The sequence below is a fragment of the Thermochaetoides thermophila genome (genome assembly GCF_000221225.1).
Source record: "Thermochaetoides thermophila DSM 1495 unplaced genomic scaffold scf7180000011821, whole genome shotgun sequence".
In the NCBI taxonomy this organism is placed as follows: Eukaryota; Fungi; Ascomycota; class Sordariomycetes; order Sordariales; family Chaetomiaceae; genus Thermochaetoides; species Thermochaetoides thermophila.
The window spans coordinates 572,647-589,802 of record NW_006383037.1 but is presented as its reverse complement, the minus strand read 5'-3'; the positions used below and the strand labels follow the sequence as shown (position 1 = coordinate 589,802).

Here is a 17,156-nt window from a genome sequence, read left to right as displayed (position 1 = left end):
CCCAGGCTGGCCCAGTTGACAGGCGCCCGAATCCCCGAGTCAAAACGTCGCCTTTGGACCGGGATTTTCGGCATGTGCCCCAGTGCCCCAGTGCCCCAGTGTTCTAGGATCCCTCAGCCGCCGCCCCCCCCCCCGGGAGATCAGATCAGATCAAACCTCGACCCGACCTGCAGCAGGCCCGCTGGATTTTTGAGATCACCAAGGGAACGGCGGCCTCCAGAAAGAGACCGAAAGAAAAGTGGTTTGTTGCGGGGGATAGGTGCAGCCACACCGAGACATCCGGATCCATTATGCTTGCTTGCTGAGGTTTGAGCATTCTTTACACTCGTTCGTCGCTTGACACTGACTTGCTCACTTGTCATTCATTTTCTTCACACGTAACGCGTCGTTCTTTAACACCATACCGCTCAGCAAGGCTGCGAACGGTCTGTCTTGCATATTTCCCTGACCCGCAGCGGACTCATAGCAGCGCCACACCACCTCGACGGCCCTGATCTGCCCTGACCTGGCCCTCCTTGTCGTCCTAGTCGTCTTTCTTTGACCCGACGGCAACACCCAAACCTCGATCGGCCTTTCTTTGACCGTTTCTTGTGTTTGTGCCCCGGTGGGATATACCGGTATCTCGTGAACCGATATTTTAACTTGCCGCCCTCGCTCACTTCAAACCGACTCACCCACTCTCATTATCTTCATGCCTTCACCCTAACCCAAAATGCATCTACACGCCCTCCTTCAACTTGTCCTCTCTTTGCCCCTAACGGCAAACGCTGAGCCGGTCCCGCTCTTTGCCCGGCAGAAACAGCCTCCTCATGACCTCGCCGTCACCCCGCGGAGCGACCTCATCGTCCCGCGGGCTCGTCCCGACGCCCCGAGTGGCGGCTATGCTCCCTCCGTGGTTGAGTGCCCGAAGGACCGACCGCGCATTCGCCTGGCGAACGCCCTCTCCCAGGCCGAGTCCGAGTGGCTCGCTAAGCGCCGCAAGAACACCGTCGACCCCATGATCCAGTTCCTCAAGCGCGCCGAGATCCCCGACTTTGACGCTGAGGCGTACATCAAGTCCGTGTCTAGCGGTGATGATCTTAGCAACCTGCCTAATATCGCCATTGCTGTCTCTGGCGGTGGTTATCGCGCGCTGATGAACGGTGCGGGCTTCATCTCCGCGGCCGATAGCCGTACCCCCGGTTCGACCGACAAGGGTGGCATTGGCGGCTTACTGCAGTCGACGACGTACCTGTCTGGCCTTTCCGGCGGCGGCTGGCTGGTGAGCAGCATCTACGCCAACAACTTCAGCACGATCAGCACGCTGCAGCAAGGCCGCAAGGACAGCAGCATCTGGCGCTTCGACGACTCCATCTTCAACGGCCCCGACCTGCCCGGCGTCTTCGACACGGCCCGCTACTGGGCCGATGTGGCTGAACAGGTCCGGTCGAAGCGCAAGGCCGGCTTCGAGACCTCCATCACCGACTACTGGGGTCGTGCTCTCTCCTACCAGCTGATCGATGCCCCCGATGGCGGCCCGGCTTACACCTTCTCCAGCATCTCGGAAGACGACCACTTCTCCGCCGGCCAGGCGCCCTTCCCGATCTTGGTCGCTGACAACCGGCCCCCCGGCATGAAAGCCGTCACCCTGAGCGCCACCGTCTTCGAGTTCAACCCCTTCGAAATGGGCTCCTGGGACCCAACCACCTACGGCTTCGCGCCGACCCGCTACCTCGCCTCCAATTTCTCCGGCGGCGTGGTCCCCTCCTCCGGCCGCTGCGTCCGCGGGTTCGACTCCATCAGCTACGTCTTCGGCACCTCCTCCTCTCTCTTCAACGCCTTCCTCCTGCAAAACATCACCTCCGTCGAGGGCGTCCCCGACTGGCTGATCGAGCAAGCGACCAACCTGCTGGAAGACGTCGACGAAAAGGAAAACGACGTCGCCAAGTACGAGCCGAACCCCTTTTTGGGATGGCTCAATGCGTCCAACCCGGTCGCCCACGTCACTGATCTGGATTTGGTGGATGGAGGCGAGGACCTGCAAAATATCCCCCTGCAACCCCTCATCCAGCCCTTGCGTGCCGTAGATGTCATCTTCGCCGTCGACTCCTCCGCTGACACGACCTTCTCCTGGCCGAATGGCACTGCCCTGCGCGCCACCTACGACCGTTCTTTGACGCCCATCGCCAACGGCACGCTGTTTCCTCCCGTCCCGGATGACGTGACATTCCTCGCGCGCGGGCTGAACAACCGTCCCACATTCTTCGGCTGCTCCTCGTCCAACTTCACCGTCCCTGCGGGGGGACGGGTCCCCCCGCTAGTCGTCTACCTCCCCAACGCCCCCTACACGACCTACTCCAACGTCACGACCTTCACCCCGTCTTACCCTTTGTCTCAGCGTAATGATATTATACTCAACGGGTACAACGCCGCCACCCAAGGCAACGGCACTCTTGACGAAAACTGGGTCTCGTGTGTGGCGTGTGCGGTGCTCAGTCGGAGTTTGGATCGCATGGGGACGGCGGTGCCGGCGAGGTGTACCGAGTGTTTTGAGAAGTATTGCTGGGATGGGAAGACTGCGGCGCAGGCGGGGGATGTGAGCATTCAGGGTGTTGTGAGTGGGGCCGGTGGAGAGGAGTATCAGCCAACGTTAAAGATTCAGGATGTGGAGGGGGAGGAGTCGGGTGCTGCTTCGATGATTGTTGGGAGGTCGGGTATGATTTGGGTGTGCGTGGTGGTTGCTTTTGTTGGGTTGATGCTGTAAGGCGTGAGGGGATGAGGTGAGAAGCCATTACGTTCTTTTGACTTTTTGTAGTCTCGAGTTCTTTCGGTTTCGTTTGTTTTGGTTTGTATATTCTGAGGTTGAAAGACCTCCTAACCTAAAAGCATGGCGGGATTGATACCCACCTACCTATCTAGCCTACTTTCTTCACTTTCTTTTTTTTTTTTCCCTTTCTTCGTATTAGTATTGTTATTGGTATAGTTACTGTAATTTTGGGGTTGCAGGAGATGATGAACTAGTATGCTGCCATGACTGGGTAGGGGATGGATGGGATAGGTGATAGGGTTGGGAAGAGATGAGATGATGAAAGATACCACGGGATGAGTGTAAGAATAATCAGAGGGAAGAAGTTATACCAAAACACGAGAAGAATTGCTGTATCTTCAAGCAAGCAAATCTCATTCGTAGCTTTGTGTTTACCGATCTGGTCGAATTGAGCAAAATTACCTTGGATGGTCGGTCCTGGAGAAACTCATCCTAGCCAACTTTTATATAAGATTATAAACTTGACTCACGACGCTCTCGGAAGACATCACATAAGCTATCGAAACCAGGACGGAACTTAGCAATGACAAAAAAAAAAAAAAAAGAAAGAAAAAGAAAACAACCAATTTCTCCTCTCTTGTTCAACTCTATATGCTTCTCTCATCACAACACCATTTTGATTGCTTATCCGGCCCAGGTCACTTCACCTATCTTATCCTTTAACAACATTTCGCCACCCAGACACATACACATATACCTAGGTAGGTTGTGAGATTCGACAACACAATAGCCGCCCCTTCCCCCCTTGTCAAATCAATCAATATTGACTACCTCATCACAAATCACACAGAAAACCTACTAGAGACAAAAAAAAAGCCAACCGCAAGAAAAGAAGAAAAAAAACATAAACATAGAAAAATGAAGAGAGAGAGAGAAAAAAAAGAAAAACACAGAGACACTAAGAATATGGGCCCTCCTTTTTCCCTGAGGTGACTACAACACCGGGGATGGGGTGGGTCTATTGTCATGGCGTCTGTCCGCTCGAGTCAGGTATTGATCTGGATGCAATGTGGGATGAAATGATGCAAGAAAGCAGCAAAAAGACGTGCCCGAAATGATGCCTTTAAGATCAAAAATAAAGATGAAGAGATGAGAAAATATGCGCTTTGCAGCCCGATATACGCTTTGCACCCTGATACCGTAGACACAATTGCCTACCCATGCTGATGCTGATGCTCGATTCAACGTATAGCGACGCCTCCATAGGAAGAATCACTGTTGAAACGTCGTTGTCGTCGTCGTCGTCGTCGTCGTCGTAGTAGTAGTAGTTGCTGTAGCATTCCGGAACGGCCCCTCCACCTTAGCCTCGAGGACACCCTCAGGCATGGACCGAAACCATTCGGCCCACTTGTCCGTGTTGAAGGTGTCGTCGGCTAGACGAAACGTAATGCTGATCAGGCTGGACCCGCTGCCTTGCTGCGGCTCGGGACGGGGCGGCTCGCCGGCCGGGCGAAGCGGCGCCAGGACGATGGACGGAGTCGTCTTGTTCCCCGATAGCTGCATGCAGAGCGGCGTGGGGAACCGTGTCATCCTAGTTCCCGGGGACTGTGATGCCGGTCCCCGAACAATCTCCGGGTATACAGCGAGTAGCCTCGAGTGCAGCTCGGCCGCAGACAGGGGCTCCTTCAGCGGCAGCTGCCCAGCCCTCTTTCTAAGGACGTCAGCCACGGCCCGCGTAAAGGTGCCCCTGCCGAGCCGCTCAGTGTGGTCTTCACCAGCGGACGCCGCGAGCAACTCCAACATGCCCTGCTGCCGGACGCTTTTGAACCCTGGGTAGTAGGCACAGTCCATGATGATCAATGAATCGGAACGCGCCTCTTCAAAGATCGGCTGTATACTGCTCCAGCGGATGGTTGAGTTGGGGTCGGCATGTTTGGAGCTGGGGGGTCGTGTCAGCAAGAGCCGAGATAGAGAAAAGGAGGGCAAACTGACCTCGCGAGAACAGTATCACGGTCGGGGTCCAAATAACTGTACCCGCTGTAGTAAAAAATCTTGAGCGTATCCCGGTGGTTTTCCTTCTCAACGAAGTCGATCACCTTCTTGCAAAGCCAAATCACAGGGCTCTTGGACTCGTCGGCTGACGTGGGTATCGAAATGATTTCCGCCGCATAGTTGTACTCCTCCTTAAAGACCTTGCACAGTTCCATCAGAGCCGCTCGGCCTTCAATGTCCTCGTCGGCCTGCCAACGCACGATCTGCACCGAGACCCTGGCATACCGGCTTCGCGAGGGGCTCGCCAAGATCCGGTCAACGCTGCCCTGAAGGTCAGTCCGAAAACTCTCCCAGCCTGGTATAGGCGTCAAGTTGGGCTTGTCCAGCCGGGGACCATTCGGGAGCGGAGTCCTGATCCGGGCCGCCTCGCTCTGCGAGGTCGGGCCTGCTGTATGTTGGAGCTGCATGGGGTCAAGGTCCATGCTGTCCTGAGCATCCTGGGAGAAACTCGACCGGGGATTCAGGGGCGGGGGGCCCAGGTGCGACCCAGTCAGAGAGAGAATGCTCAGTGACGAGTCGCTTGTCCGGAACTTTCTCTCGGCCTCCTCCCACGTCATGTTATGGTGGTTTGGATGGCACTAAGATACTTGTAAGCCAGCAAATCCACACTTACTACCACACAAAGGGCATGCTTACCGCTACCCTCCTGCGCCGACAGTCGCTGCAGGCGCCCATCTTCCTGATCAAATGGGCGCGCTGGCGTTGGACGGCTGTCAGGGGCCCGGTTCGTCGCCGGCTGGGACGGCGTTGTTGCTGGGCATTCACATTGGAGCCATCCTTAGCTGAGAAGACGGCCTGGCCGGGGGCAGCAAAGGTAGGCGACGCAGTCTCAGCGGAGTATTGCGTGTTGGTAGAGTCGGTCGAAGTAAGGGCCGAAGCTATCGTGGGCGCGTTGGTCGCAGTGGACGAGGACGTGTCCTTCCGCGAGACAGGGCCGGGTAGACGGACAGGGTCGTCGGGGTCGTGGTTGGCCGCATGTCCGGCGGCGACATGGCTCTCCGGACTCGCCGACAGGTGTTGCACGGGGTGAAGGCGGTCGTCTGTCGTTTGGGTAGGCGGGGCCGACAAGGAGATAGCTGCGTGTTGCATCCTTTGCCTAGCCTTGGAAGGGGGAGGGGGGGGGGCGCACTTCAAATGCGACACATTCCCATGGCCAAGAGGCACCGTCGTCGAGACTGAGACTTTTGAGACAGTGAGCAGGTCGTGAGGGGTCTGCCAGATCTCAATGGTCCCAGACTCCCAAATGGCCTCAGTTCACAGCGCAGCAGCAGCACAGCAGGCACGGCGCCCGCTCGGGGAGTGCATGCGCTTGTCAACACAAGACCTGAAGACCTGCGGGGAATCACGGCCCGAAGCCGAAAACGGGGCAATGGCGTTTCAGGGAATGCCTCGGTGAAGCTGTGGAGAAGGGCGCAAAGGGACGTGTGATTGATGAGATTATGAGCGACGGTGGTGCTGACTCCTGAGTGCTAGGGGATAGCGTCGAGCACGGCTCGGGCAGAGGCCGGCTAGAGACCCAGAAACCCTAGCGTGGGCAATGGTGTGCCGAGCAGTGAGAAAGACGGGGACGGAGAGCCCAGAGACGGAGGGCGTCTGTTGTCGTGCGGGCTGCTCGCTTGTTTTTGGCCGAGCGCGGGGGCCGAGCCCGGAGTAATGGCGGAGCGAGCAAGATGAGCAGGAGCCGAAGGTGAGTGGATATATAAGCGTTCGGACCACGGGTTAGACGAACAATAATCAGCAATCAGATGGATCAGCTTAATTCTTGAGCGTTGCCAGTGCGCAGTTGCCCTCGGTTGGGTCGTCGGATTGTTAGATTGTGCAGGCAATGGATCGTACAGAGGTTGGAATAGGGAGCCTTGGAACTTGTGAGGAGCGTAACTTTTAGGAGCGCGTGTGGGCAGTCAATGCAGTCAATGCAGCGATGCAGCGCCGGACGGAACGCGAATTAAAAGGTTTTTTTTTTTTTTGGAATTTTGAGAAAATTATTAGGTAGGTCGGCTGTTCGGCAGGTTTAGGTATGAGTAAAGGGAAATATGTACAGGTGAAAATGAAATGATAGGCAAGCAGGCAAATCGCGTCTCGCAGCAGCAGAAGCAACAGCAGCTCCAAGCAGCAGATGCCGGCCGCACTGAGTCGATGGGGCCGGGCCGAGCTGCAGGCGAAGGCGAACCGAGCGATGGACGCCAGGAGATGCACCTCAGCGCTGCTCACTGCGACGGGGACCTGGGACGGGGACTGGGGGTGACTGGAGACTGCAGAATGCAGACTGGAGCCTTCTGCTGCTTCCCAAATCCTGAGCTTCCTGCTAGAGAAGATCAGATGGGTTCGATGGAGACTGGAGATGCTGCCGCGTCCCCGGGCCTCGGTCGATGGATAGAGCTCGATGGGCTCAGCGCAGCAGCTGCGGGACGTGATCTGATGAGAGCACCTGCCCAACAAGCAGAAGAGACAGGCAGAGACAGGCAGAAACAGCAGAGGCCAGTAGAAAGCAGCACCAGCGCCGGCAAACAGGGAAAGCGGAGTCCGGCTAACGTTACTGTTAAGTGGTCGACGAGACACTCAAGGACGAGAGGGAAGGCGCATCGAACATCAGGAGCAGCAGGCGCAACGGCAGAGGGGCATCAGGATCACGGAGGGACGCCCCTAATACCCCACCGCTATGCAGGCAGGGAAGATGGCGATGGACTTAGGCTGGAGCTGGAGAGGCCGAGAGAGAAAGAAGGCAAGGCATTGACTGATGAAGTCGAACATGCGCTTCCTGCGACCCGTGCCGTCAGAGGTCGAACCCAAGCAAGAAGCTGGAACTTGGAAGCGCCGGTTGCGAGCCAAACAGACGCCAAAGCAACCAAAGCCCAAAGCCAGCCAAAAAAAAAAAAAAAAAAAACCTAAATTTTAGTTTTGCACCAGCCGCGATATCCATCTCTACTGAGCACCCAGCACCCGGATACATTCAAGAAAAGAACCTGCCGCTGCATTCTACCTGTACGTTGGACGGAATGGTGTCGACGGAGCCCAATCGACGCCAGCGGCTCTGTTTGCTGCCGTCCAGTCGTTCAAATCATCATCAGCCATCAGCCCGCAGCCTCAGGTCGCCGTCCCGGCCGTTACGGTTGGGTTGAAGCACCCATTACCAAACCAAAGCAAGTGACGAAAAACACGTGGACCCTGCCAGCGGTCGTCCCGGCCATCCCGTTCATCACCCTACACCGCAAACCGGATGCTCATCAGGGTATGAACGGGAGAAATGGACGGAGTATCTGACCACGATGGATTTGGGAGTCGCAACTCTTTGATCCTGACGCAGCCCTGTTTCTAGCGGCATACAAGCACAGCACGGGCTGTGTACCTTGGTGTCGGGACATCATCGCCATGACTTACAGCCCTCCATCCGAGTTCTTAGCTATGTTCACCATAGTCTCCACAAGCTCAAGGTATGGCTGCTCTGACCTACCGTCCCAGGTTAGCCCAGCCGACAGCATCCTCGCGCGGTAACCTCGGTTTGGACTTCCGGTTTACCTTGGCTAATACAGAGTACGGTCATTTACGGATTACGCTCGTGATACCCGACCTCCGGCGTGCATTGTCGCGTGTTCCCGTGGCGCCCCCACGCCCGGTTTCCCGCTCCTCGCCCGCAATGCCACCTTGTACCCTAACCCTATGCAACGCATTCCATTTTAGGCCTAGTCCGTGTCGTTACGTAACCGTTACCAGGCCCCTTCAAAGTCCGCAAAACAGTAGGCTGGCCAATCAGAAGCGCCAAGATGAAGCCGTTCGCCTCACCGTAAGCGTTTGTCCCGATAGGCCAGACGGCGGCTCCACAAACCGGCCTCGCCCCGACGGGGACGAGGATGGTTCGGGCCTTGGGCTGGGGCTGTTGTGTGTATGTAAAGAGACAGGGAGGAACAGCCCGGGCGACGACTACAGCAGAGGACGGCAGCGTGGCCGTGCAACGATCTGGATGCTTTGATCGCTGCAAAAATCATGACCACCAGCTACCCACGAATTGGTGCTCGGAGAAACATGGTATGCTTTCAGGTTTCAGGTTGTTGGATGTTATGCCCACCAACCGCTCGTCGACAATCCATGGTCATGAGGGGCTATTCCCCTCAGTTCAAGCCATCATCGGTGATCCAATCCCATGAGAGAGCCTTTGCGCTATTCTCATCAACCTCCGATAGCACAGACACGTATCTCATCTATCGCTATTTGACCCGTACTACTGACGACTATCACAACAAAGGACCCCGCGCTGGGGTGCAGCAGCACAGTGAGAAAGTGAGAAAAGCGCACACACAAACAAGGAAACGCGGACGCACCCTCGTCCAGTATCGACGAGCGTGCTGCGTCTCATCTGTAGGCCAGGACGCTCCAGACTTTTTCCGCCCTATCAGCGTCAAGTCTCCAGGTTCCGAATTCCGTCGACTGCATGAAGCATGCATGGTAGCACATCTCTTCGCTTCGGGCAGGAACGGTGTCGTGCTAGGGGCTCTTAGGGCCATGGGGCTATGTGCGATAAACGCTGCTGGATGGGACAAAGGGCGCGGGAGCCATGGGAGCGAAGCACTAGAGATCGGTGAGGAGCGAAGATCCCCCAGGGTATAGTGCAGCCAGCCAGGACAGGGCGTTTTATCCCAAAAAAAAAAAATTCCAAGGAAACTTGGCAGCCCTGGGCTGTATCTGTATCTGGGGCTAAGGTAGAGAGTAAACCAGGCCGGTGGTGAAGCCACCAGGTACTCTCTCGGTGCCCAAGGTCAAACTGCAAATTCCCCGGGCCTTCACCCTCTACTTCACCCCACAAAGTCAAGTTGCACCACTCCAATGATGCCGCCTTCAGCGTCTGCATCGGCCTGCATTGGTACCTGTACAACCAGTCCGATCCTCTGAGTCGTCGGCATTAGTCTTGGAATAGTGACCTACTGGACGCTGAGTGGTTGTGTGTCTGTTGTTACAAGCAGCCTCTCCCGTCTCAAAAGTCTTCTTCAACATGGAGTGCTGCGGTGCCCCGTCTCGCGGCTCACACTGCGCCGAAAGCCGAGAGGAGAAGAACCAAACAAAAATGTTTTTGCGTTGACCAGTTTGGTTTTGTCTGCCTTCTCGCCAAGGGCTTGTCTGCCCGTGATTGAAGAAAGGAAGGGAAAAAAAAAAAAAAAAAGAAGGTCTTCGACCCGTCGTTACATTCTCTATCAGTGTGTGTCATAACAGCAGAGCATTTCCTCCCACAGGTCGCAGCAGCAACGTTTACCTCGCCTACGTGTTATCCTTGGTGGAACGAACACCTTGGACACATACGTACATACAGTACTACCGTCTCAGCCACGCAGAGAAGGACATACTCAAGCCGCCTCGGCCCTACTAGTGCCCAATATTAAGCCGCACTGCCTAGACGAGCAAGCAGGACCGGCAGCAAGAGTGAAGCTTCACCGGGATGGTGACGATGTGAAGTACAAAATCCTGATGTCCCGTGGATGCTACCTACCGAGCAGAAGACAAAACAGTTGACAAATAGCTAGACTCGAGGTCAGCAGTCTCGGATTCCCCGACTGGTTCACGCGTTGTGAGACAAACGTAAGAGGCGTCTCGTTCGGTGTGCGTCCCGCGGACCTCCAGACTTGCCGGCATCTAGAGGGAGGGAGTTGCCTGCGCGATAGCTCAGGTATCTAGGTATCGGAGCTTCTATCTGGCAATATCGACCACCACCTCATGCATGTCGCAATCTGCTCGGGTGCCCAATGGCACACTGAGTGCCATGGTCGTCCCGGGACGCTAGGTTCTCTGCCATCGGGTACCGAGCCTCGTCTCGCAGCTGTGGTGATTCCGAGCTCACAGCGAGAACTGGCCTTTCTACAGTTGGTTCTGCAGTAACAACTGGAGAATTCCTCTCCCGTTGTTGCCTTGATTCCGATCTGGAAAAGGCCCGATGCACAAGCAGGACGTGATGATCGCCGTCTTCGGCCTCATGAACACTTGCATAGGCGCGAAACCCCTTACGGACACTCGCAGCACGGCACAGCCTATCCAGTAGTGAGCCTATTTGTGACGTCTGAGAAGGAAGTGGGTAAATCGGCTTGTGTGTTATCGTCTTCCGCGGCCTACACAACTAGCCCACAATCCTGGGACGATGCTGACTGCTGACTACTACTGTATCCAAGCCTAGGCCCGCTGTTAATCGAGTGATGGGCGGGGTATTGGTCAGTACAGTTAACAGATGCTCTATGTACACTACATTGATGACAGAGGCTGCACTCTACACTCCAAAGTCCCCGTCCTGCTGTCTCTTTCCCAATTGCAGAGTCCAACCCTTTTCTCCAGGCTGGAATCTGCAGGTTATGGTCTGCAGCTTTCGCTTCAGATCATCATCACTACTAAGGGAGGTGTCTAACAGTATCCCTTGCTCCTCCAGATACTCCTTATCGCCCGCCGAGATGGCCAACAGTGCGGCCGTGGGCGACCCCTTGAACACCTTGACATCCCATACAGCTGTCTGCACGATGATGCCTAGCAGGAAGCTGGCCGTCAAGCCCACCTGGATGGCCAGGAAGGAGAGCCAGGCCCACCGCACGCGGACGTAGCTCTCGGTCGCGAGGACCGTCCCGGTCACGACGCCGCCTGTCGAACTCATGGCTCGGATACTAGACACGTGTCCGTTAGCTGGGGGTTTGGTTGGTGTTGTTTGAGTTTTGGCATGATTGATTTTTTTTCTTCAGTAAAAACGTGGGCAGGTCCGGAAGATGGCAGTAGACCGACAAGAGTGACTTGTCCCCGATCTGCTTGAGGTACCCCCCCCCCGCCCTCTCACTCTACCCCTGAGATGGAAGTCAGGGGAAACGTCTACAAAGCAAAAAGGAGAAATCAAATAAAGAACGAAAGAGAAAAAAAAACAAAATAACCACAAAAAAAGGAAGGATACTTGCGTGTTAGTCAAGCTGGTAGCCACATTCGCCGACACATTCCAAACAGTCTCTAGCATCATCGACTCCGAGAGTGTGCCCCGATCAAATAGAGCCGTGCCAATGGCCTCGCTGACGGCTGTCTCGCCCCCGATAGCGCTACCGTACCGACGGGAATACGAGCCCGCGAACACTCCCCGGATATACCGACTCAGAAGCTCCACGTCGTCCCTCTTCACCGTGTACACGTCCACCTGCTGCTGCTGTGGAGGTAGTGGGTGGAGGTTTTCTTCGCCACCGACTGTTGTTGACGTCGATAGACTCAGCATTGCAACGGCGGCCCGGGGAGTATCCGGGACGGCCCGCCGTCCTACGCTGCTGCTTCCTGTGTCAGGGTTGGTAGGGCTACTGAGATTACTACGAAGAATTGTCCTTGCCGTCGTCACGACGCCCTGCTGCTGCAGCACCGTCAGCGCAGACGAATGTACCACCGTGCTGATCGATATGCCGCGCCTGGTTGAGACTTGATACGTGTTGACGCAGAAATGAAGGAGTACCTCGGCAGCGCGGAAAATATGCCGTTGCCCCGTCGACGTTGATGATGAATTTCTTGAGGAGGCTTGGTTGGTAGCAGAGGTAGTGTTGGTATACACAAAAAACAGGTTCGTTATCCCGCTTAGCACACGCCCGTCTTGTGAGGAGAAGGCTAGGCTTGTTTGGACCGGGAGAAAATTTCCGTCATAAGCATCATCATCATCTTGCCCGTTCTCGCCACCTCTGGTTGAGCTGGATGATTGCGGGGCACCAGGAGACGAGATATTAAGGTTCCACGTTGACGCGTCGCCGAGGAGGAAGGCCCCGTTGGGAAGGGTTGCTTTGTACAACAACTGCGTTTCGTTGGACACTGGCAACGACACACCACCACCACTCGTGTTGTTAGTTTGGGTTATCGTCAGCCGGTCTGATACATCAGCCACGGCCGCGCACACGGCCAGCGAGCTGAAGTCGGGCCACTGGCAGTCGCCTGAACTGCACGTGGGCTGCAGGTGCGGGATGGACTCATCGACTGGGTGGTGGATGCCTACATGGATGGCTTGTTTCTCGCGGGCGTCGAGAGAGGCTGGATGAGGAGAGGTTAGTCATTCTGGGTGCTGGTTGGTTGGGTTAGGGGAAGGATGTGGGGGATTGATTAGATGGGGTTGGGTTGAGAGGAGAGATGAAGGGGGCTTACTGTATGGTGTGGGATGGATATACGACTCGCTCCGGGCGACGGTTGCCGTGCCGCTGCCGGCGCTAAGGTGTCGATAGGGATAGGTGATGGCGCCCTGGGTGAGGGGTGTGAGCAGGAAGGAGGTAAGCAGCAGCGTGGCGGAGGTTATGCCGAGGGTTCTGTGTCAACAACAAACCGTCAGCCGCCTATTCATTCGCCCAGGCCATTCTCACGATCTACAACAACAATGTCGACGATAGCAATACGAATCAAAACACGCACCTTCCCTTCCTCCCCACCAAAACCCTCACACACCCCGCCACCCCCCTCCTGGCATCTTCGATCACTTCCCAATCCCCCAGCGTCTTGTTCATGGTATTCACCGCCCCCCCGCGCGCGAGCATGTTCCACTTCAGCTGCGCCAGCCCCTCGCTGAGCGCTCTCCACAGCCCGACTTGGCATATGGCTGTGAGAAAGGCGACAACCGTGTTAAGAGAGACTTGGAGGGGCCAGTCGCGCAGGCTGTGGTTGTCGTATCGTTTGAGGAGGGCGCAGATGCTCGCTAGGCAGACGATGCTTGAGATGAGGGAGAGGAGTTCGGGGAGGAAGGGGTGCGTGTAGGTCCAGAGGTTTCCCGGGGGGCGTGAATTTGATGATGATGAAGGGGACTGGAGGAGGACGCGTTTTGCGCGTGGTTGTTTCTCTCTACGAGGTTCGGGTAGGCTATCGTTGTTCTGGTTGGAGATGTTTCCCGGCGGCACGGGAGGGAGAGGGGGCGTCTGCCTCTCTCGCGAGGACCGAAACACCGTCTCCCTAGACGGCGTCTCATTTTCTGGACCCGGCATCTGGATGATGCTGATGCTATGTGGGACTGAAGCAGAAGCTGCCGTCTCTGCTCGGGCCGTCGCAGATGGGAGAGGAGGGAGAGGTCGCTCTTGGTGGGCTGCGTCTTCTGTTCGCGCTGGGAGCATTGAGTCGTCTGAGGTGGGCGAGTTGGGGACGAAGCCTGGATAGGACAGGTCCTCGTAGTGCATGAAGGGTTGTTGGGGTTGGTTTCTCTCCTCGCTCCGCCGGGTTGTCGGAGCTGGGTCGGCGGAGATACTAGTAACTGGCTCGGATGCCCTCGTCGTCGTCGTCGTCGCTGCCGTCACCGGTCCCGGCCAGGCCCCGGAACCCGGTTCCCCCTCCGCCCGACTCGGTCCCTTCCCCCGTCCAATAACTTTCTTCACCGCTGTCTCAATCGTCACCTCCCCCGACTCATTCCCCAGTCCCATTATCTTCATTCCCTCACCATCTTCCCCCTCTTCGCTCTCATCGCTAACCTGCTGTCCCCTTCCTTCTCCTTCTCGTTCTTGACTCTCCTCCCGTTCCCTCTCTAACGCCCTAGCCCTCGCCCGCTCAAGCTCTTGCATCTCGCGGCTCCCGCGCCACTGGGCTGATACTGGGAAGGGGATGTCCCGTGGGTGCGGGGCGGTTTGCCACAGGTTAGGGGCGAGCGGGCGGACCCAGGGGTGGGAGGTCCAGGGCCAGGGGTAGGGTTGGGTTGGCGGGGGGGAGGTTGTTATTGTTGGGATACCAGCAGCTGTCGTCATTGATGTTAATGAGGGAAGGGGGGGCGAGATCGAGATCGAGGGGAGGGAGGATGTGGCAGTGGTGGTGACGGGGACGGGTGCTGATTCCTTGGAGATGGGGATGTTGAGGGGGGCGGGCCAAGTGTCCCTCTTCCCTCCCTGTTGATGTCCCTGGTCCCGAGATTCTGAGCCCTCACCCCCTTGGCCCTGTGTTGCCCCCAGATCTTGCCGTGCTGCTCCTACTATCGCCAGTATCTCATTCGTCCCGATGCCAGTTTCATTCCCATTCCCTGAGCTGGAGGCTATCGTACCTCCCTGTCCTCCCGACCCAAACTCACTCCCAAACCCATACGGATACCCATACGCATATTGGATCCCCGAGATGGGACTATACCCTGAGCCTGAACCCTCCCCTGAGCCTGTGGTGTTGAAACTGTATCCTGACGCGTAAGTTCCTACGCCTTCTGCTTCCCCTCCACCCTCATTCCCACTCCCGATACCAGGAGGGGGGAGTTGCAAGCCCGGGACTCCGGCTTCTGGCTGAGGACTGGCTCCGGCTACGGGATTGTGTTCAGCTTCAGCCCTAGCTCCAGGGATTGGATTCCCATCAAAACTGAAATCACTGATAACAGCATTGGTATTTGGATCTGGGTTTAGGGTCGTATTAACGGGGTATGTTGGCGATGGGAGTGAGCTGGGCGGGGAGACGGTGAAGCGACTTGTGGCGGAGGTCACGGCGGAGAGAACTGTGTTCATACGGTGGATTTGGGAACCTTGGCTTGTCGGATGTTCGCGCTGGAGGTGGGGCTGATCGGCGTCAGGAGTGAAGGTTTGGGTTGGGTCTGGATTTGAGCTTGGGACGAGGCTAAGGCTTGGATTGTGGTCGAGGGTTGTTGGCGGTAAGAAGTTGTCATCGCCGGCGGTGGTCGTTGTGGGATAGTAATGTTGTTGTTGGAGTTCGGGTTGGGAATGAGCTGGGTAAGAGCTCTGGGGAGGAGGGGCAGACATGCTGCTCGAGTCCAGACAAGAGGGATAGTGATTGTGGTCGTGCTGGTGGCGGTTTGCTGCCATTCATGCTGTGGTCCTGTGGCTTTCAAAAAATAAAAAAAAGGCTTTCTTTGTAAGTTGTTTGCTTGCCTTCGTATAGCTATGTTGATACGTAAGTACCGAGGTAGGTTTATGGGAGGGATTCAGATGGGCTAGGGTTAAGGTGGCGAGAAAGCTCTAGGCAAGGGAGCAGGTAAGCAAGTATTAGCTATAAGTTTGGCTGTGTGAGTTAAACCAGCTGTTTAGCTTGTGGCGAGGCTGATGATGATATCAGACCTCCCGTGCCGGAGTTGGAGTTGGAGGAGGCTCGGCACCTACATAGGTCAGTAGGTAAGTGAGATTAAGTAAGACGACGACGGTATTTGATTGTCGCGTGCGTGCGTGTATGGTTCGTGTGTCCAGACCTTTTGAGAGATATGCAAGTCGCCGAGCGTACATGCATCACGTTAGCTTTGAGCTTGGGAGCTTTCATGGCATCGCTTCACATACTTTGACTCTAGAAAAGCAGGTATTTACCGGCTGCAGTTTTCTTCTACGCAGCCATTTTCTTCTACTTAGCCGTACCGGATACTGAGTGTAAGTGGTGAAGGGATGGGAAGGGATGGGATCAAGGAAAGGGGATACGCTCAGTTTAGCCAGAGGCTTAGAAGATAAGGGACGAAGGGAACAGATCCGGCAATCTGCAAAATATGGGCAAGATGGGATTTGTCCGAGTTTGCATGCATGCAGGTGTGTAAGTAAGCAGCGTAGATGAAGCCAAACGGTACGATGTCAGTCAGCTCTTGTATGAATGCATTGTAGGTATCTATGGGGCAGAGGCTAAGTGCAGTCAGTGGGATGTAGGAATAGATCGACCTTGGCTCATGAGCTTCTGCAGAAAACTCAACAAAACCCCTCCGAGCCGCTTCTCGGGGAAGGACATGGGCATGGGCTCTCGGTGGTGCGGTTATGGTGCTGCGATGAGAGCCAAGAGCATGAGCAAGAAGCCGCCGGCCTTACCGAGAGAGGAGCTACACTCGGTTGAGCATTCCTACCATGGAGCGTGGCAGTAAGAATGGGGCCCTTCGCCGACTTGCACTGAATGGATGGAGGGATGGATGGCAAGATAGGGATGACACCATCCCCTGCGCCGGGACGGGATCTGCAGTCACGGTGTGATTTTTAGAGTAAAAAGGAGGGGGCTATGGGTATGGGGAGGTACTGAGGACATGGGCACGGCAGAGTTAATGAAGAAGAGAGTTGAAGACAAGTTTCGTTATCGGCGGTCTGTAGTGGACAAATGTACATTGCGCCAACAGCACTCCAGCCCCGCGATCAGCTTCGGTAAGAGGCGAACTTATTTATGGTCCTTGTATATATGGGACTCTCTACCTGAAGAAGTCTTCAAAAGAGGGTGAGAAAGTGGGCTCTGGTGCCTTAAACATAGCTCAGTCAGGGTCGACTTGAGCTTGATTGTGCTTCTGAAGTCAAGTCAGGCCCCATCCAACAGATTCATTTCTCACCTTCATCATCATTCATCATCATTGGCATGAGGCCTAGCTCACCTTAATTCCCCCATGTCTCTGTTCACTATCCAGGGCACGCAAAAGTTCGGCAGCTATATCGGCTGACTGCAGTCCCGGGACTTGCAGTGATAAACAAGG

The 17,156-nt window shown here is 55.8% G+C and overlaps 4 protein-coding genes across 4 annotated transcripts; 2 read left to right on the top strand and 2 right to left on the bottom strand.

The window, feature by feature from the left end:
* Nucleotides 1–712: 712 nt before the first annotated feature.
* Nucleotides 713–2,743, top strand: CTHT_0060680 (phospholipase-like protein; the record flags this gene model as incomplete). Its single annotated transcript, XM_006696321.1, has 1 exon — nucleotides 713–2,743. One exon carries the CDS (start codon nucleotides 713–715, stop codon nucleotides 2,741–2,743), a length of 2,031 nt encoding a protein of 676 aa, XP_006696384.1.
* A 1,275-nt stretch (nucleotides 2,744–4,018) lies between these two features.
* CTHT_0060670 (uncharacterized protein) lies at nucleotides 4,019–5,887 on the bottom strand (the record flags this gene model as incomplete). Its single annotated transcript, XM_006696320.1, has 3 exons — nucleotides 4,019–4,685; nucleotides 4,739–5,376; nucleotides 5,435–5,887. The coding sequence occupies 3 exons, from the start codon at nucleotides 5,885–5,887 to the stop codon at nucleotides 4,019–4,021; spliced, it is 1,758 nt and encodes a 585-aa protein (XP_006696383.1).
* A 963-nt stretch (nucleotides 5,888–6,850) lies between these two features.
* Nucleotides 6,851–7,946, top strand: CTHT_0060660 (uncharacterized protein; the record flags this gene model as incomplete). The annotated part of the gene is made up of 2 exons (XM_006696319.1): nucleotides 6,851–7,577; nucleotides 7,759–7,946. The coding sequence occupies 2 exons, from the start codon at nucleotides 6,851–6,853 to the stop codon at nucleotides 7,944–7,946; spliced, it is 915 nt and encodes a 304-aa protein (XP_006696382.1).
* A 3,096-nt stretch (nucleotides 7,947–11,042) lies between these two features.
* On the bottom strand, nucleotides 11,043–15,537 carry CTHT_0060650 (uncharacterized protein; the record flags this gene model as incomplete). Its single annotated transcript, XM_006696318.1, has 4 exons — nucleotides 11,043–11,427; nucleotides 11,854–12,805; nucleotides 12,917–13,074; nucleotides 13,178–15,537. 4 exons carry the CDS (start codon nucleotides 15,535–15,537, stop codon nucleotides 11,043–11,045), a joined length of 3,855 nt encoding a protein of 1,284 aa, XP_006696381.1.
* Between the last annotated feature and the right edge of the window lie 1,619 nt (nucleotides 15,538–17,156).